The 21,332-nt window shown below is 35.2% G+C and overlaps 1 protein-coding gene across 2 annotated transcripts in view; it reads right to left on the bottom strand.

The window, feature by feature from the left end:
- SYDE2 (synapse defective Rho GTPase homolog 2) overlaps positions 1-21,332 on the bottom strand; it is a 42,520-nt gene that overhangs the window by 9,106 nt on the left and 12,082 nt on the right. For both annotated transcript variants that reach the window (XM_005888444.3, XM_070367759.1), the window contains exons 3-6: positions 18,405-19,507; positions 13,457-13,583; positions 6,734-6,915; positions 3,386-3,617 (exon numbers count right to left, since the gene is read on the bottom strand). In XM_005888444.3, coding sequence (XP_005888506.2) covers positions 3,386-3,617; positions 6,734-6,915; positions 13,457-13,583; positions 18,405-19,507 — 1,644 coding nt within the window. The remainder of the gene's footprint in view (positions 1-3,385; positions 3,618-6,733; positions 6,916-13,456; positions 13,584-18,404; positions 19,508-21,332) is intronic.

Here is a 21,332-nt window from a genome sequence, read left to right as displayed (position 1 = left end):
GGAAAAGGTGGAACCAATTCTTTTTATTTCTGGAGTAGGGTAAATACCAACAGGAAAAATAAATGGGATACACATAGCAAGGACAGTCATTCAGCAAGTAATATGCCATGGCCCATTTTCTACGTCACCATCAATTTTCTCAGGCTCAGTAAGTGTACTATGTCTACTTGATTTGTGCCTCTTCTTGAATCCAAAAGCAAGTGATTTAGTAGGCAAAACTAACTCCTATTTCCTCTCAACTTTCTGCCCTGTTCTATACTTTGTCTGAGGTATTATAACTGAAGAAAAATAACAAGTTATAGACAAGGGGGCAGCTATTTTTCAATCCAACCACACAAACCTTTGGAATAAGGTGCTATATACTCAGACACAATTGCTAAAGGTTGTTATTGAAATACTGTACAGTGAGTCTCAAATCTGAACCTTTTTTTCCTATAACATACAACATAAATTTTTGCTCCTAAATCTAACACTAAGATGACTGTTACAAAATAATGGAATGACATTAACCTCTGATACAGAATTAATGACAAAAGAACTCAGATACTGGTAATAAACTTAATAGCTCCAGGCAAGAAAACTTTCATTTGATTAGAATGATAAGATAGCTCCTTTCCCAATTTTTCATGTTTATTAAAATTAAAACAGTTCCAGGAAAAGCTAGGAAACACACATTTAAAACCTGAACCCGAGTGATCCCTTATGTTGGGTACCAAATGTAGAAATCAGACTAATTAATCAGAATATCTTCATTCAGCACTTTTAACTAATAAATAATACATACTAACTCAGCTAAAATATAATTTGAAAATGATTTTTTAAGCCTGTATTTAAAACAAAAATATTAACTTTCCAAATTTAAAAATTTTATTAGCTTAATTTTTAATTCACTTTTAAAAAATTAATTAGTTTTTTAAAAGACTAAATCAAAAGACTGTTCTATACATCAGTGTCTCTTTCACTGTCTCGTATACAGGGTTATTGTTACCATCTTTCTAAATTCCATATATATGTGTTCGTATACTGTATTGGTGTTTTTCTTTCTGGCTTACTTCACTCTGTATAATAGGCTCCAGTTTCATCCACCTCATTAGAACTGATTCAAATGTATTCTTTTTAATGGCTGAGTAATACTCCATTGTGTATATGTACCACAGCTTTCTTATCCATTCATCTGCTGATGGACATCTAGGTTGCTTCCATGTCCTGGCTATTATAAACAGTGCTGTGATGAACATTGGGGTACACGTGTCTCTTTCCCTTCTGGTTTCCTCAGAGTGTATGCTCAGCAGTGGGATTGCTGGATCATAAGGTAGTTTTATTTCCAGTTTTTTAAGGAATCTCCACACTGTTCTCCATAGTGGCTGTACTAGTTTGCATTCCCACCAACAGTGTAAGAGGGTTCCCTTTTCCCCACACCCTCTCCAGCATTTATTGCTTGTAGACTTTTGGATCGCAGCCATTCTGACTGGCGTGAAATGGTACTTCATATGTGGGAGAGGGAGAGGGTGGGATGATTTGGGAGAATGGCATTGAAATGTGTATAATATCATATATGAAACAAGTCGCCAGTCCAGGTTTGATGCACGAACCTGGATGCCTGGGGCTGGTGCACTGGGATGACCCAGAGGGATGGTATGGGGAGGGAGGAGGGAGGAGGGTTCAGGATGGGGAACACATGTATACCTGTGGCAGATACATTTTGATATATGGCAGAACCAATACAATATTGTAAAGTTAAATAAAATTAAATTTAAAAAAAAGACTAAATCAAGCAATCCTTTATACTTTGTGTTTTTAAAAATATGTATTTATTTATTTTTGGCTGTGCTGGGTCTTTGTTGCCACACATGGGCTTTCTCCAGCTGCAGCGAGCAGGGGCTGCTCTCTAGTTGTGGTGCTTGGTATTTCTCACTGTGGTGGCTTCTCTTGTCTCAGAGCGTGGGCTCTAGGGTATGCAGGCTTCAGCAGCTGTGGCTTGAGAGCTCTAGAGCATGGGCTGAGTAGCTGTGATGCATGGGCTTAGCCGCCCTGAGGCATGTAAAATCTTCCCGAACCAGGATCAAACCCGTGTCCCCTGCATTGGCAGGTGGACTCCTAGCCGCTGACTCACCAGGGAAGTCTCAGCCTTTTGTACTTTATTTAGTCTATCCTTCTCATATACATTAACAAAAGAGTTGTTTTTGTTGAGTGGCTAAGTTGTGTCCAACTCTTTTGTGACCCCATGGCTCCTCTGTCCATGGGATTTCCTAGACAAGAATACTAGAGCAGGTTGACATTTCTTTCTCTAGGGGAACTTCCCGACCCAGGGATCAAACCCACATCTCTTGCACTACAGGCAGATTGAGCACTGAGCCACCAGGGAAGACTAATAAGCACATTTACTGAGGACTGACTTTATGCTAAACTCTCTGTTCATTTCCTTAGATCCTTTATGTCAATCTTCACAACAACCCTAAGGTAGGCACTATTCATACAGAAGCAAACTGAGGCCTAAGAAAGTTTGCCTGAGTCCACACTGCTGGTGAGTGCCACAGTCGGATCTGAATCCAAGCCTGACTCCAGGGCCCAGGCACTTTTAACACTGTGTACTACCCTTAGCATTGAAGTACCTTCACACTTGGTCCTATGCAGGATAGGGGAGGCAAGTGGGAGTTACTACCAGGTAAGAAAATTTTAGAACCTAAATACAGGGATCCTTTATAAAACATCTAATTAAATATATATTCATTTTAGCTGTGCAAATACTTAAGAGATATGTTAGGAAAATAATTGTCAGCCTTTTCTTATTGAATAAGGGAAGGATAAGAAAAACTGACTTGTCCACTCAAGCCTAGATAATTTGAAGAATGACCACGAATACACGAAAGATGTCAGGAAGAACTGATTTAAGTAGAAAAATGAATTCTGCTTTAAATCAGTTGAACTAAAAATGACAACGGTAAAAATATTAATATTTACTGAGTACCTATTATGTGCCAAGAGCTGTGCTGAGCACCTTATACACATACTTTTTAAAATTTAATCTTCCTATCAATTCTATAAACATATTACTAACCCACATGACAAAAGGTGATACTGAGACTCTAAAATGTTAATGAAGTTGCCCACGGTCAGACTAATAAGGGATACAATCAGGATTCAAACCCAGAGCTGACCAAATCCAAAATGTATACATTGATCTCTATGTCTACAACAGTATCAGCAAAAGCAGAACATTTAAATGGAGAAATCTAAAGGGCAGGTTATCAATTCGTACTATTTTAAAAAGAAAAATCTAGAAAAGATTTTCTTCAACCATACATGGGCATATTTAATGATTAGCTAATTCTACCATTGTAGAGGTATCATTGTAAGAGAAAAATAATTCCACTGAATCATTTACCTGGCCAGAGTTGAAGTAAGTAGTGAAGAACTTCGATATGTTTTTTAAAATCCAAAGCAGTCGCAAGTTCCTTGGAATCAGTAAAGACTCTGTTGTTATGGGTGGAAGTTTCTTGCCTCTGACTTAATAATACTGGTCCAAAGCACACAGCCAAGTTTTGGCAGGTCATCTTATTCACATCATGATAAGAAGCCACCAATTTCAAATGATCCAACAACATCATTAGAGTTGCCTAAATTGAATTAAATTTCACTTAATACAGTCAAACAGGGATAAATTCAAGGACACAATTTATAGCAGGAAATATAGACAAACAACCTGTCACTTTTTAGAAGGTTGTTTCAAAGATTTGCTTTTAAGCTGGATGTTTGGAACTTGAAACACATTTTTTTTTATAAAATGTTACACAGGACACTTAGATTTCAACAACATAATTTGATTCATTGAAAGGTTAAAATATATATTATCTAAAATGCTCATGAATGAATTCCAAATTTTAGTTGGAGTTTCTTAGAAAATACGCCATCAACTTTTTCCTCTCTTTCCTTCTCTAAAAAGATAACAGCAAAGGCTGTGATGAAAAGGGGATTAGGGTAGAATGTTCTTTTTTTTTTTTTAAGTTTTAGAACAACATGAATTTATTCTCTGATAGATTTGGAGGCCAGAAGTCTGAAAGGAGTCTCAGGGTGCTAAAATCAAGGTGTCAGCTGGCAGGCACACTCCTGCGGAAGCTCTAGGGAAGAATGTGTTTCCTTGTCTTTTCCAGGGTCTAGAGCCATATTCCTTACATTCCTCAACTCAGGGACCCTTCTTCCATTTTCAAAACTAACAATATAACATCTGATTCTGCTTCCCTCTGTTTTCATCACATTGTTTTCTCATCGGCCTGTAGTCAAATCTCCCTTTCCCCGTCCCTTATAAGGATACTTGTGATTACATTTAGGACCTACCTTGATAATCCCAGATAATCTCTCCATCTCAAGATACCTATTTGTTTGTTTGTTTTGGCATGCAGGATCTTAGTTTTCATACTATGTCACTTTTTATGTAAGAAAGAATGGGAAATGAGAAAACATACATGTATCTAATCATTTGTACAAAGAGAAATACAGAAAGCATAAACAAAAAACTAATAAGATTAGGTATCTATAGTTGGCTAAATAATGGCCACCAAAAATATCCAGGTTTTTGTAGATATCATTAAATTAGGTATCTTGTGGGAATTCCTTGGCAGTCCAGTGGTTAGGACTCCCCACTTCAACTGCAGGAGTTACAGAATGTTCATTTTTAAGTTCAGTTAGATCCTGTAGTCATAAGTAGGGGGCACCATCTTAAAATCTCGGTTACCATGGCCAGGTTTTATTGTGATCCAGATTAGGAAGAAGGCCAATGCACTTCTTAATAAATATTTTAAGTAGACAAACAATGGAAAAGTGAAGCATAGAAATGAAAAAAATTATTGAAAAAAATTTTTTTTAATCCTTGAAGAAACCAATAAGGAGAATTTGCTTTAAAGTGAATGATTATTTAAGTTTAAGCAATTACGAAAAGAAATTATGTTTTTAATATACTGGTATATGATCAATCATTTAACAAAATAAGCATGTAATTTCCTCTTCATAATTGAAGAAATAAATACCAATAATAACCTGTAACTTTAAAAAATTAAAATGACATATTATCAATATTTCTGGAGCCAAAAGTGACAACTGGGTTTAGTAATTAGAAGGTAATTAGTAACCTTGACAAAAACAGATCCACAGGGATGGGATAGGAAGCCAGATAACAGTTTGTTGAGTAGTAAGTGAGTGGTGAAGAAGTGATAACTGCCAGAACAAACATTTGCTCAGTGTTTGGCTATGAAGGGAAGGAATCAGGAGCAAAATGGATCTAGAGTAGACTACAGTTGATATTCTGAAATCAAAACCAGTCACACACTGGTTAACACAGTTAACACACACACACGACTGGTTAAATATATTAGGCTCAATCTCAATAGCAAACCAAGAAACGCAATCTAAAATAAGAAATTTTTTTGTTCTTGAAATAAGATCAGCCAAAAAATGTAATTGTTATGTCCCCTTTGAAAAGTAATATGAAAACATGTACTAACAGCCTCAAAATATTCACAACATTTAAATCAGCAATTCCACTCTGAAATTCTAATCTAAATAAGTAATTCTAACTGAAAAGAAATCTGTGGACAAATATATACAAATAGGTTCAAAATCTAAATTTTATATAAAACAAATAATGATAAATTGTCAAATCCATTCAATGGAATACTTTACAGCCTTTTTAGAAAGAATATTTACAGCATGAGCTTTAAGGCCAGAAAGGCCCTAGATTCATATGATAGACTAGAACACCCAAAAAGCTATATAATCTTGGGCAAGTGATTTAAATTCCTTGACACTCGAGTCTTCACTCATAAGCAAAATGATCCATAATTTTACCTTATATTGATGAAGGAACATTTCTACCCCTTCACCCTACCCTTCTTCTTCTACCCACCTCTTTGTAGCTATTCCTCTCTCCCACCCAAGGGAACAGAAATTCCTAATCTAACTGGACAGAGAACAGGCCATTCAAATGACTAAAATAAACTAGTGAATGAAGGTATTAGGCTTAAAGCATTTCTATCCACTCTTGGACCTTCCACTCTCACATGATAAGAAATACAGGCAAAGTTGGCCTCACCTGGATAAGCCTGGCCATATTTCTTTCCCTTATTCTCCCTTTTGTTCTAAGGGACAATAGCTAAAGTTAGGCTAAGATTAGTTCTGCAAGCCCAGTCATCCTCTCTCCTGTAGGCATACCAGAAGATACTGGTATGAGATTTAGATCATGGGAAGGGGGCAAATGTGAAGAGACAAGGAGGAAGGAAAGAGTGGTGGTGAGCACTAAGTCTTGAGGCTAAGTCATGTACACAAAACAGTTACCATATTTTTAAAATACTACTAATAAAAGGAAATAAACCAAAATGTTAATTATATAGCCTTTAGATATTGATAATTATAAATTCCATTCTTCTTTTCTATATCTTCCTAACTTTTAATTATAAACATGTCATTTTAATAATAAGATAACAATACTCTTTTAAAACTTATCAGGAGGTTAATAGGTTAATATCACATGCGAAAGAGATAAAACTGTTTTCTAAATTTATTCTATTTAAGAATCAGTTTCTAGATTTACACTGTTTAGTCTTTAGCAAAGGTAGAGCTAAAACTCATTAGTGCTACAAATGTCAAATAACTAAAAAATTATCTGTAGCTCTGGAGCTAAGTACTCAGTTCATTAAATATATGGTTTATTTCAGGAAGAATGTATATCTATGGTGCTTACCTTCTCAACATCAGGCAGACAATCCAGAAGGCCAAAAGCGTACTGAGAATCACCTGGATCATTCTCACAACCATTTGATGACATTTTCAAAGGATTTTTTGCCATTGCATCTAATACAGCCTCATAAAGCTGCTTTGTTATCAGAGGAGAAGGAAGTTCTCTTAAATAATCCTTAAGAACACCTTCAGAAACCAAACAAACCAGAAATAGATGTCAATTAGTCTTTAGAGTGAAATAATAAAAAGCTGTGGCAAATTTTTTTTCAAAGTATCATTACAGTGAACTTTAAAAATTCTGAAAACAATAAAAGCAGAAATGTAAAAAGTATTGTAACAAAACACTTGCAATTTGTATTCTTAGAAATTGCTTCACTAATTGACTTTTTGTTTTGAAACCATGCTAATAATGCACATGCATAATATGCAATTATCATATATATTAGATTTGTTCATAAAGTAAATCCCTTTTATAAAAAGCTCCTTTAAGTGTATATAAAACAAAAGAAAATAAGGCATACTAATATTAATTGTAAATTATTCCAATTATATGGATTTTTAATTTCCAGACTTTTCATAAACCCTTGTAAAAAAGTGAGCTATATAAATGTAATTCCTCTTAAATACAGAAGATATGGCTTAAACACACATACTGAATAGTCTGGATAATCTCCACTGCTATACTATGGAAGAAAAAAATCATTTCTAAAACCAAAACCCAAGAACAGAAAACAACAAACGTGCCACTACAATAGGAATGAGGTAAGTCTACTTCAAACACACCACAAATAGTTATGAACTAAGAGGTGATATAGCTATAGTAGAGGAAACAGGAAAGGATAATAGCTGTTACACATAAGGAAGGTAGGTTAAGATACTAGCTAAAGGATAGAATTTGATCACAAGAAAAAAATGGACATTTCTGACAGCAAAAACCTAAATATAGACAATACTGATTTAGAAAATGCTCTCAGCTTAGCTGAGAACTTAGTTTGAGGGCTTAATTTGAATTTAAGTGAAAGTGAAAGGCACTCAGTCATGTCCAACTCTTTGTGATCCCATGGACTATACTGTCCATGGAATTCTCCAGGCCAGAATACTGGAGTGGGTAGCCTTTCCTTCTCCAGGGGATCTTCCCAACCCAGGGATCAAACCCAGGTCTCCTACATTGTGGGTGGATTCTTTACCAGCTGAGCCACAAGGGAAGCCCAAGAATACTGGAGTGGGTAGCCTATCCCTTCTCCAGTGGATCTTCCTGACCCAGGAATCAAACCGGGATCTCTCTGTACTGCAAATGGATTCTTTACCAGCTGAGCTACCAGGGAAGCCCTATCCTTGCCATAACCCTTGCCATATTTTCAGTACACAGAAATTTTCTTCAAATGTTTTTACAGCCACATCACAGTATTCCAATGTATGGATCCCCCACATTTGGATCTAATCAGTGGCTACAGACAGATACTTGTATTCTTTCTAATCTTCTGTTATTTCAAAACATGCTACAATGAATAACCTTGCACATCATCATTTTGTATATATGCAGGTATGTTGGTAGGACAAATTCTGAAAACAGGACCACTGAATCAAAAATATATTTGTCATTCAGAGGAAAAAGGATGTTTCCTAGGTCTAGGGCTTCAGCATCTAGGTGAATAATAGTGCTATTACTTGAAACGGGGGAAAGGAGGAAAACCATGCCTTAGGGGATAAAAGGAGTTTCATTTTAAACATATTAAGCTTAAGTTATCTATGGGACATTCAAGGCTACTGGATATAAAAATCTGAGACTCAGGAAAAAGATGGCTGGAGACACAGATCTGAGAATGATCAACTTAAACATGATAACTAGAACCTTGGGAGTGACAGATTATCAAGGAGAGAGAAAGAGAAAAAGAAAGAAAGTGAAGTCACTCAGTCATGTCTGACTCTTTGCAACCCCATGGACTGTAGCCCGCCAGACTCCTCTGTCCATGGGATTTTTCAGTCAAGGATACTAGAGTGGGTTGCCATTCCTTTCTCCAGGGGATCTTCCCAATCCTGGGATCAAACCCGGGTCCCCCACACTGTAGGCAGACTCTTTACCATCTGAGCCACCAGGGAAGCCAAGGAGGTAATATAGAGTGATATGAGAAGGCCCAATAATAAGAGAAAATGATGAACATCAATAAGCTCTTTCTTTAAAAATGTTTTTGTTCTTTAAAAAAATTTATTTTTATTTATTTTTAATTGGAAGATGATTGCTTTACAATGTTGTATTGGTTTCTGCTGTATAACAATATGATTCAAGTACAAAGATATATCCCTCCCACCCTACCTCCATCCCAGTCTTCAATCAGCTCTTACGTGGTCATCAGGAAGAGGATTTTCCAAAGGTGGCTAGGGAAGAATGGCTAAAGAAGTATGAAGGGTAAGTAGAGGCAAGATGGGGGTGGGGGCAGGACAGGCAAATATGCTATCAAGGCAGTAAAGGAAAGAATGTTTCAAGAAAGAGTTTAAGGTATCAGTTGATACCCAATAATAATTAGGTTAGATAAGAAGAGTGTACTAGATTGGTCATTTGTATGTTAAAGTCATTCAGAATGATGGCAGGACTTCAGCTGGAAATCTAACCATAGGTAGGATATCAAAGTCTTTAGTGAATAAATGAAAATGCTCAAGTATTCTGATGATGATATTAAACAGGAAAGAGGAGGTGCAAGACTGTGCTGTGAGCCTCCAAAAAACCTTATTCCTTAACATAGCATAACTTCCTACTCCATAGTAAAAAGGTAACAAGATGGAAATAGCAGGAAGGAACCAAGAGAATACCAACCAAACTTTTTCTTTGATATATACAAAGAGATACAATATATATAAATTGCTTGGCATATAATAATAATCAAAACCTGTTAGATATACAGTGATATTCCCATTCCTTAACTTGTATCATGTGATCTTTACTACTATCCTTAGTTTCCCACAATGAATAGAAACATTCAGTTTAAAGAGAATCTACAACTAGAAAGTGAAAACGCAATTTTCTGTAGCTGCCAAACAAAGACACTACTAAACCTTTAGGGCATAATTTTTTGTTAGGGTTCCATATTTGTTCCTCGACAAAACAAGACTTGTTAGTTCTCATAAAACTCAATATGCCCTGGTAATTTGAGACTTGTCCTATAATGCAATTATATTAAATTAAAATCTAAAAGATCTCCAGAAAAGATAACTTTATACCTTAGTGAAAATATATGTCAAATATCATTATACTTTATGAGTAATATACTAAACAACCATTAATATAAATGGAATTTTAAATGGATCCAGGTTCAAGATTACTTACTTCACTATAATTTGAAGGCAAATAAGGGAGAATTATTATAACAAACATTAAGCACTTAGAGTATGCTCAGCATATTATGTTCAATGAAGTAAAGGTTATTATTGCTTTTCTATTAATAAATGCAGACAAACTTCACAGGAAAAATAATCAAAAGATTTTATAAAATGATACAGAGAGAAGTATTTATAGTACATTGTGACATATAAGATATAATGACTCATAAATCTAGAAATTGGCCATATGGTCTTATCTCAAAAACTTAGTGATAGACAGGAGCATCTTAAAACCATATTGCCTTAATATCTTTCAAACACTTTGGGACATAAAGAACATAAGATAATAAATTTGTGGTGACAATCTTTAATGCTACAGAAGCTACTTAAAAAAGACTTGGGGGACATATATGATGAAGTTTATTTAATGCAACACAGTATATCTTTTATCATGTACTTGAAGCAGGCAATTATTGGTAAATAAAGAACTGGTTCCAGTTACACCTCTTAAGCTGCCCAGTAATAGTTAGATACCATGAAATCATATGCCTCTTACCTTCAGGCACAAAGACCAACTACACAGGAAGATTCTACTCATTCCTGTGATGCAATATAGGCATCACCACACTGAAAAAAAAGGGCATTCTATCTCTAAAACTACATCTACTTCTCAGAGACTGGTTTGAAGTACCTATATTTTATTAATTCTCAATCACGAAATTCACCATTCTCTCTGCCTAAAACTTTAATAATCACTAAATAATAAATATGTTGACTTTTCTATTATCTTCTCTTAAAACTATGAATAGATTTTACACCTTAAATTTTGCACCTGATTGAAGAAAACCTGGTTTGTCTGGAGTACTTCATTCTGTATTCCAGACAAACCAATTATTAAGAACACATTAAACTGTGAGTAAACTCTACCATTCACTCCATTAATGTTTTTTAGACCTACTGAACTGTTAAATATATTTCAAAGTTTACTTAGAAATGTGAGTTCACACGGAACAAACACATGAGGCAACACTATTACTGGCCAGCTCCCCAAATTTTGAGCCATGATGAGCCCCTGTGTATAATTTATTGCAATTCCAATGGTATTTCTCAGACAAAACTTAAATCATTCCATTGGCTTTTTATCAAGAAAGAAAAGAGCTCTTGGTTCTTCTGAAAAACAACTTTACTGAAATGGAATACAAAGAATAAAGCCAAGAAATATCTAATTCATAAATTATGGAAACTCTCAACTTTAGAAAAGAACGCTTTTCTATAAATCTAACAGTCATTGATCTACTGTTATATCTTCTGCATATGCTGCAAATTTCTGACAATTCAAACCACATCACTTCATCTTCTTAAACTGTACACATTTGACATAATTTTTATCTCTAACCCAAGGCTTCAACTAAGACAAAACCTCTTTTTATTCAGAATGTAATTTTCTGAGAACTGATATTTGTAAAATTTCTCCTTAATAAATTCATAAAATGAGTCTTTTGCTGATTCTGTTAATTATATACTACTAAGGGGAAAAAATCTACCTTTTTGTAGAAATGACCCATTTTTTAGTAGAAATAATAAATCTTCTTCCTTTAGAAAAATAAAAGTAACCATTATTTCTGGTTTGCTAAAAGTTACAGGAAAAAAAGTGCTTTGGTTTGTCTTCTTTTAGAATTAAAATGCTTGGGATCAAACTTAGTTATCCAAGAATGTATATTAAATAATCTATGAAAATACAGTCATTCAGAGTTCAGAGATTGGGAAGCTCAATTATTTGGAAAGTCTCAATGCTAAAAGTTGGCTTTAAGGATTCCAATCATTAAAAATCTCTTTAATATGTGCAAGTTGAGCCCTCCTCAAATTCTCACCTAGACAACTGTGTGCAAAATAAGAAAGCAATTTAGAAGAGAAAAACAAATATTGTTATAACAAGGGAAAAAAATGGTAGTTGACAATAGAGAGAAGAGAAAGACTATCAAAATACATAGACAATCTGGAAATACATACCAAAGCATCTGTAGGTGAAAGGATGTGATATCTGAGATTATGGTTCAAAATAGTCCAAGTGTGGGGAGAATCAAATGAGGGGTATAAATGAGACAGGTTTGGTCATTAGGAAGCCAGATGATGGACAAAGAAGGTTTATCATAGTATTCTACGCTTGAAAACTTTGCTAATAAAAAGTAAAACAACAAAAAACAAACATGGAATTATAAGCCAATAGTCCCCAAATATTGATTAGTTATCAAAAATCTCCTAAAGGCCTTTTTTTCTGTTCTCATCTCATATGATCTCTCCACAGAATGACACTGCATCACACCTTGCTGTGAAAACTCTATTGTTTCTTGTTTCCCAAACTTTCTGACTCTTTTCCTCTCAATCCCTTTAGATGTTTCTTCTTTCTTTGCCTGCCTCCAAAGTTTGGAAATCCTCAAATTCTGGTCTTTCGAAACTTTACAGACAATTGGAAAGTGTTAATTATAACTAGTGCCAATGACCATCAAATTGCCATTTTCATCACTCAGGGCTTTAGAAGAGTATTTGCAATGCTATACATTAGACTGTATTCATCACCTGGGCAAATAACAGACCCCTCACATTCTACTACATCCTCTCCTTAGCTGCAGATAAGCACTTTCAACTTTGCTTGATATATCCACTGAGATCTCCGACTGGTACCTCAAGTTCAATATATGTTTGAAAAGAAACCCAATTCATAATCTTTTTCTACATTTCTCCACCAAAAACAGTAGTTTTCTCTTTCTTGTTTCTGCTAATGGAATCCAATCAACCAGGTGTCAAAGTGATGTTTGTCTGGGCCCTCCCTGTCTTCATATACTTTCAATTCTATTCCTTCCTGCTATTGCTACTGCTGTAAGATGCCATCTGCTCTGATTATCTCTTTGCTGAGACTATTGCCAAGCCTTCCTAACTGGTTTTCTTTCCTCTTCTATCTTCTTATTTCAATCCATTGCGCAGACTTGCCAGGTAAGTATCCCTGAAGACTATCTCTGAAGAGTTCATTCCTTTGCTCAAAAATCTTTGGATTCCCTCTGCCTAGTAAATAAATCTAAATTCTCTAACCAGATAGTCAATGCCCCTTATATTACCTATGCTCCAGTCAAACTGAACCTGATGGCACTTTATTTATCCCTCCGTGAAGACAAGGTACCCTTTTCCTTCTGTTAGCTACTGGAGCTAATTTAATGTAGGCCTTACTTCCTTCCAAAGGTTGGCTGTTTGAGAACAGGGACCATATCTTGGTACCTCCCCATAGAAAAGAACACAGTAGTGTTTGTGAAAGAAGGAAAAAAAGACTTCAGAATAATACCAAAACAGTATTTAAATTCTCTTTCCTGCAGAGGTAGTCTTTCAGAATGTGTACATAAAAATAACATCTATTTATTACCTGTTATTACATTTATATCTGGGTATTGGCTTTCACACAGACCAACAGCTTTGCTATCCCTCTCAAAAGCCTCTCGAAGTTCTTTCTTGACTGCTGCCGAGCCACATAATCGGTATAGGCCTACTACCTAGAAATAAAATTATCGCCACATTATGGTAAATTGGATAAAGGGAAAATATAATAGTACAGTATGTATAAATCACATGACTTTGGCAATATTATATATTCTGATGGCATTTAATTAAAAATATCTCAAACATAAGCTTCTGAAGTTTCACCACAGACTATACTGATTGTAGTTACATAGTTTAATACAAATTTTATATTCTTTCATTTAAATTCAAATGATATACTATGTTACCTATAGTGCTAGCTATAATATCTTAAGCAAAAACACAATCTCTTCCCTTTAATTTTATACACCCAACCAATATCTCGATGGGTGCCCTTTTACATCTTTTGCTCCAGATTGAAGTAATACAGCACAACAGCTAATCAAAGATTTTGGGTTCATAAAGCCCCACACTATCACTCCTTGCTTGGTGAATTTGGGCAAGTTATTTAATACTCAGTTTATTTTTAAAAGCTATAAACTCAGTTTATTTTTTTAAAGTATGTATTTGAAATAAAGTTCCAGGAAACTATTTCTGTAAAGTTATCTTTTAAAGTTTCTCGGGAAGAAATGAAAACAAATCTAGGATTTTTTTAACTTATCAAATGGATTGATTATAAAGCACTGAAGGAAGTTCAGTGCAAATAATACATTAAAGGTGAAAATAAAACTTCTAGTTCAAATGTATTCACGATGCAAAGACAACACTCAATCTCCCTTCAATCTACATTAAAAAGATTTGTTTTTTAAACATTGTTAGTTCAATATAAATTCACCAAGAGGAAATCAACATGGTATCTTAAAGAGAAAACAGGCCTGATTAAGCAATTGGGGCCTTTTAAAAGAAAAAATCTTCATGAAAATTGAGGATAGTGGTCGTCATCTATACTTCTACATCAAAGACTATTTAGGAAGTTCAGTCACCTTGAATTGAAAGATTGGATAAAGATATTACTTCAAGACAGAAATAAAGTGAAAACACACAATGCGATCCCCAAGGATCTGAACTAAAAATCATTTGAAAATATTAAAAATAATCTAGAGGAAGAAAGCAAATGAAATTTACAGGTTTGCTTATGACACTAACCTCTTATGAATTATTAAAAACTGATAGACTACACTACAAAAGGTGGGTCTTAATATAGGAAAGTGTCAGTAATGGCTCCACGGAAATGTGATCCAAAATATTTGAGATGACAAGCACTCAGTATTAACTGAAAGATAGTAGAGAATCTACAACTATTTCTAAGAGAAGGCAGTTCAAGGTGCTGCTGAATTCGAAAGGATCAAGAGGATATGGGAAACCAAGGAGTGTACTAGGAATAAAATTCAAATTTCCTATTCTTCTTCACAGTCACGGTATATTCACATTGACAATAGCAAGTGCTAGTTACATCATCAAGAGAAAGAAAATCAGAATGGCAAATGATCCAGAAAATGAAACTAAAATATTAAACAGGATCAAAGGAAACACTACAACATTAGAAGAAACCAGCTTGAGTAGAGCCCTTCTAGTGTAAGCAAACTTAAAGTGTCACAAAAATCTCATAAAGATGTATCCTCTTAAGCTTGAGAAAGATGAATGTAGAACAAATTAAAGAAAGCAATACTTCAATAGCAAGTGATAATTTAAAGGAATGTGTTATCCCCAAAGTTGATATTACAAATACAGTTTTTAAAAGTGAATAAAATAAGGAAGATATACTATACATACATCAGAGAGGAATATTTTAGGATATATTCCTTAACTTCAGAGGCTGATTTCCTGAATCAAACACTTGAAGTACATGCTTGATGCCTCTAGTAAGGATAAAATCTAAACTGGACGGACCATGAGTATGATTTCTATACTAATCTTTTCCTGCTCAAAGCAGGAGATGCATGATAGTAGCTTTCCAAGTATTTGGAAGAATATCACAAACTATTTTTGTATGACTATGGAAACCTGATTTTCATGGTTAAAAAAAAAAGGAATACTGACTAGAAAGGTAAACAAAATTTAAGCAGTATGCTGGTTTATAAAACACAGGCACATATCAGACTCTTTCTGTTTGTGTATTGGGGTGGAACAGGGAGAAGCAAAAGAGACAAAACAAGAAAAGGTGTTTAAAAAAAACTGTTTAAAACATACAACTGTAAATCTTACTTTTTATTTCACAGGAAATAATTCCTTATTAAAATAAATCTTTCTAAACTTTATAGAAATAAAAAGCATTCCTAAAAAATATTTTCTTGGCATTTAAAATCACTTACAACAGTCTTATCTACTTGCTCTTTATGAAATATTTTCAGAAAATAGACTGTAAAAGTATAGTGCTATTTGAGTTACTTATGGGGCATCCCTGGTGGCTCAGACGGTAAAGAATTTGCCTGCAATTCAGGAGACCAGGGTTCAATCCATGAGTCCGAAAGGTTCCCTAGAGGAGGAAATTGGAGAAGGCAATGGCACCCCACTCCAGTACTCTTGCCTGGAAAATCCCATGGAAGGAGGAGCCTGGTAGGCTGCAGTCCATGAGGTCGCTAAAAGTCGGACATGACTGAGCGACTTCACTTTCACTTTTCACTTTCCTGCATTGGAGGAGGAAATGGCAACCCACTCCAGTATTCTTGCCTGGAGAATCCCCAGGACAGCGGGCCTGGTGGGCTGCCGTCTATGGGGTCGCACAGAGTCAGACACGACTGAAGCGACTTAGCAGCAGCAGCAGAGGAGGAAATAGCTACCCACTCCAGTATTCTTGCCTGGAGAATTCCATGGACAGGCTACATTTCATGGGGTTGCAGAGTCAGACACTACTGAGCGACTAACACAGATTTTAATGTACAATTGTAAAAGACTTTAGCTTTATTTAAAGTCTGCCTAACTTCTGGCTTCTCTATATGCTCTCTGGGAAAGAATATGGAGGGAAAATAGACACCTTTAAGAAAAGAGTAACTGGACCAAAAGCTGGATTCTAAAGGCCTCACTTCCACCCAGACAACACAAACTTGACTTGATAGAATCACATATCTGAAAGAGGTTTCAAAAATTCAAATATCCTACCTCTCTGCTTCAGGAACTTACTACATCTATTTTTATTAATATAAGCAGAAAAGACTCACAGAGATTAAGTGACTTGCCCAACATCACACAATAATGGATGAGAAACCAGAATCTGTTTCCTGTATCTTTATACCAAACTCCATTAAGTTAGGAGGTTTCTATAGTTTCCATGTTAAATTCAAGGTAGGTTATTTTACATTTGCTTCTATATTCTTCTAAAGAAATCATATTTCAGATTGTATGGTATTCATCATTGATATTTTGATTAATGTTATAAATTCTGATAGCACTAAAGCAAAATACTTTAGTAATGATTCTATGGCTTATTTTGTATTGCAAAAGATTAGTATAAATAATTGTACCTCATATTAATATCCTCAGTGATACACTGCTTCTCATTGTCATTCTACAAGTATTAATGAACATAAAGATAAGGTCTGGTGGTGGTGGTTTAGTCACTAATTTGTGTCCAACTCTTGCGACCCCGTGAACTATAGCCCACCATGCTTCTCTGTCCATGGGATTTCTGAGAAAAGAATACTGGAGTGGGTTGCCATTTCCTTCTCCAGGGTATCTTCCCAACCCAGGGATCGAACCAGGGTCTCCTGTATCTCCTGCATTTGGCAGGTGGATTCTTTACTGACTGCTGCTGCTGCTGCGTCGCTTCAGTCGTGTCCGACGCTGTGCGACCCCATAGACGGCAGCCCACCAGGCTCCCGTGTCCCTGGGATTCTCCAGGCAAGAATACTGGAGTGGGTTGCCATTTCCTTTCCAATGCATGAAAGTGAAAAGTGAAAGTGAAGTCGCTCAGTCGTGTCCGACTCTTAGTGACCCCATGGACTGCAGCCCACCAGGCTCCTCCGTCCATGGGATTTTCCAGGCAAGAGTACTGGAGTCGGGTGCCATTGCCTTCTCCTTTACTGAGCCACCAGGAAAGCCCAAAAAATAAGGTCTACCAACTGGTTAACATTTACATGAAAGTGAAAATATCAGTCATGTCCGACTCTTTATGACCGCATGGACTAAGGTTCACCAGGCTCCTCTGTCTGTGGAATTCTCCAGGCAAGAATAGTGAAGTGGGTTGCCATTTCCTTCTCCAGGGGAACTTCCCAACCCAGGGGTTGAATCCAGGTCTCCTGTATTATAGGCAGATTCTTTACCGTCCAAGCCACCAGGGAAGCCCATCTTGTTACAAATAGCACCAGTTCTAATGAACTGCTTTTACCTTCTTTAAAAGGAAAAGAGAATCAGATGTGCTTTTATTAGTAGGACCTCTCCTTATCCACCATGCTATCCCAAAGGTAAGACATGGATAAGCTTACGCTTTCCAAAGCGTGGAACTAAGGGAGAACAGGAAATAAGGGCAAGGAGTTAATTTTAGGAGTGAAACAGGGTTATAAGATTCACTGTTGAACTCTCTATTAAAGGAAAGTCAAACCATGCAGAAACATTCCTTAAATGAATTAGTCTTAGTCCATGTTATTAGCTCTGGCTTTTCCTAGGAATGTCACTGTAAAATGCCATATCTTCATCTCAAAGTGTAAGTCCATGCAGCCCTGCATCAAACATAAAGAACCATCTAGCATGCTTTCAATCATTGACAACACAGGTTAAGGCATAAATTATATCCTAAACAGTAATGTAATAAAAATAAAGAACAGGAATGAGAAAAAGTCTAAATTAGATCTTTTAAACTTACCTTGAACTCCTTCTCCTAAGACTTACTATAAATAAATTGAATTAATTACTCGAATAGATAGATAAGGGGGCAATAGAGAAACACAGTAAAATAATACCTGACAGCCTCTCTTTTCAATTTCCATAATACATTTCTGAATCAGGAGTGGTACCATCAAGCCTATATTTTCTTTCTCTACAACTCTTCGAATATCAACACCAAATACTACTGGTTCTCGATTTATATCTAGCCCATGAAGTGAATTCTCCCACTGTTCCAAAAGAGTCACTTTCACGTAAATGAGACCTCTAGGTTCAAGTTTGACAGCCAATTGATGTGTCTTTGTCACTCGGAATAAGGTGGGAAGAACAACAGTTCCATGACAACACACTCGGTTTTTTCTTGGAGTGGGTTCCCAACTAAACACTACTAATTTCAAATGCTGTGCATTTTCAATTTCTATGTTGAAAGTGTGATCCATGTCTAAAAACGTTGTTCGACATGTGAGCAAAGCTGTTCTGGCTTTGTTCACTGAATCTACCTGAATCGCACAAAAGACATCTTTTGAGTCTATCCGAGGTGGTTTTAAATCCTCAGCACCATAGAAGTGCACACTCATGAGCCCAGATATGTACTGTGAACACTTAGGTTGATCAGAAAAGCTGTAATGTCTAAAAGCATCAATGTCTATTTCATTCTTGCTGCTGCTATTTGGAATTATGTCTTTTCCTTTTGCAAATTTGTTTTCGAATCCATATTTGCTAGATTTGGCTATCAGTTCAGGTGAATCTCCATCACTGAGGTAACCACCTTTGCAGGAATACTTAGAACTCACGGAGGTTTTCTTCTGATAGGTGGGCTGAGAAGACACACTGGTATCAAGATGGTACCGACTTATCACATTCCTCTTAGCAGCTGTGGTTGTATTCCCAGAAGGTAGAATAACAGCATGATGAATCTCTTGACAGTTACATTTAGACAAAGAAGGAGTATTATCTGGACTGTTTACATAATTCAAGGTTCCTTTAACACTCAGTTTTCGGCTAAGTTCTGGCAACTTTTTCATTTTCATGGAAAGTTTCCTCACAGTTCGTGGAGACTTTATTTTATCCGGGAAAGACCAATTCATTGAACTGCCTTTTTTCACAGGGCTAGGGCTTGGTGAAGATGGTTCCATAACTCCCAAATCAGTCTTGTTTGTAGCAGCTACACTCCCAGGACCTTGGGAAAAAAATAAATAAATAAGGTGATAAGTTTCGATTTCTTTTTACTTTATAAACCACAAATTTAACAAGCTCTCATATGGACAGAAATTCTTCCGTTTCATCTTAATGGTGAGGTTTAGTCAAAAGTTTAGCTGAATTCCCATTACCAAGTTTAAGCAGAATATCACGATCTACAAAAGGCTTATGGTGGAAAGAAACATCTCCCTCTTCATCTGCTTTTCTATTCTGAAGGTTTGAAAGAAAGGTAATATAGGTTCCTTTTAAATCTTTCCCACTGCAATATACTTATAACTGTAAACAGTGGATATCAAAGAAAACAAGGAAAGTTTCCTATTTTAATATGTTCACCAATTTTCACATTTCCTACTTTAGTGTATTTATTTAGAAATTTCACCTAATACAAGAATGATTGATAAAATGTATTTTCTTATAAGTTTCAGTTTCCATAAAGAATAAAGTGTTAAGATGCTTTCAATTTTTTCTCCACAAAAATTACTTTTTTTCTGAATGTCAAAGTTACTCAGGCTTACAATAAAAAGTTTTTCTAAAAATTTAAGAAGCACAAATAAATAATAGTCCATATCACCAGAAGATTAATCATTGTAAAACTGCACTACCAGGAGATTAATCATGGTCATATAGCAGTGAAAATTATATTAAAAGTAGCTTCTATTATTATTATTAAATTATAATATTTATTATTAAAAATAATACCAGTCAACTTTTACTGAGCTAGACAAAGTATGAAAACTTAATTTAATAATTAGTATGCACGGACCCTCATTTAACTCTCATAATAACCTTACGAGTTAAGATACCATTCTCCAGATGAGGAAATTGATGCATGAGCTGTCTCATTTGTCTAAAATCACAAATCTGGTAAGTGGAAGAATAAGGACTCATATCTGAAAACAGGCTTTCAGAATCTGTTCTCTAAAATACTATATTTGCAGTCTCTCCATTTTTTAAACATTTTTCTGTCCATACATATACATCAAATTGACTTTCAAAGACCTTTTTTCAACTATTATTAAGAGGTTAAAGCATTTCACTTAACCTTAAACTTTTAATTCCCAGTTTAAAAAAAAAAAGGATGTAAAGGCTAATCAATTTCATTTAAAAATATGAATATTTCCTAGTAAGTTTTCAAATTAATAGAGCAAATTGAAAGTAGCTTCTAAAAATGTAATATTATATAAATTTAAACTGTGCTTTTAAAGAAAAACATAGTATTATCCCAATTATTTAAAATTTAATTTTTCATACTTTATCTAATTATTCCCTATAAAGATCCTTAATGACCCTAGTACCAAAGACTACTCTATGTAGTACATTTGACAATTCAAATGAGAAAAGTGTTTATTCATTTCAAAAAATCAATAGATCAAATGACCTTTCTTCAAAGTATTAAAATAGTCTAAATAGTCCTCTCTCCATCCTTCTTTATGTGTCCTATTGACAAAATAGTTTCTTTATAGAGAAAGGACTATTTTAAGTATGCCTGTTGGGCTTTTCTGGTACATAACTAATAAGAAATGGAGTGTTTAATAAACTAGACAAAGCATTCCCTTATACTGTAAACTGCAGTACAATTCTACTGGTTTACTGGTCTAAAATATTCTACAGTAATCAGAGTATTGCTGTAGCATACAATCTATCTATTTTGTCATGGCCTAAAGAAGCTACCCAGTATACAAAATTGTTCTAGGTTTTATTAAATAAAGAGTCAATCTAATGTAATGACTTTTTTAAAAACATATTTCTACTGCAGGCAAGACTGAATTTATTGAAACAAAAAAGCTTTGTTTTTATAAAATCCA

This window comes from Bos mutus, chromosome 3, assembly GCF_027580195.1.
Source record: "Bos mutus isolate GX-2022 chromosome 3, NWIPB_WYAK_1.1, whole genome shotgun sequence".
NCBI classification, from domain to species: domain Eukaryota; kingdom Metazoa; phylum Chordata; class Mammalia; order Artiodactyla; family Bovidae; genus Bos; species Bos mutus.
This window is presented reverse-complemented; position numbering and strand designations above follow the sequence as displayed.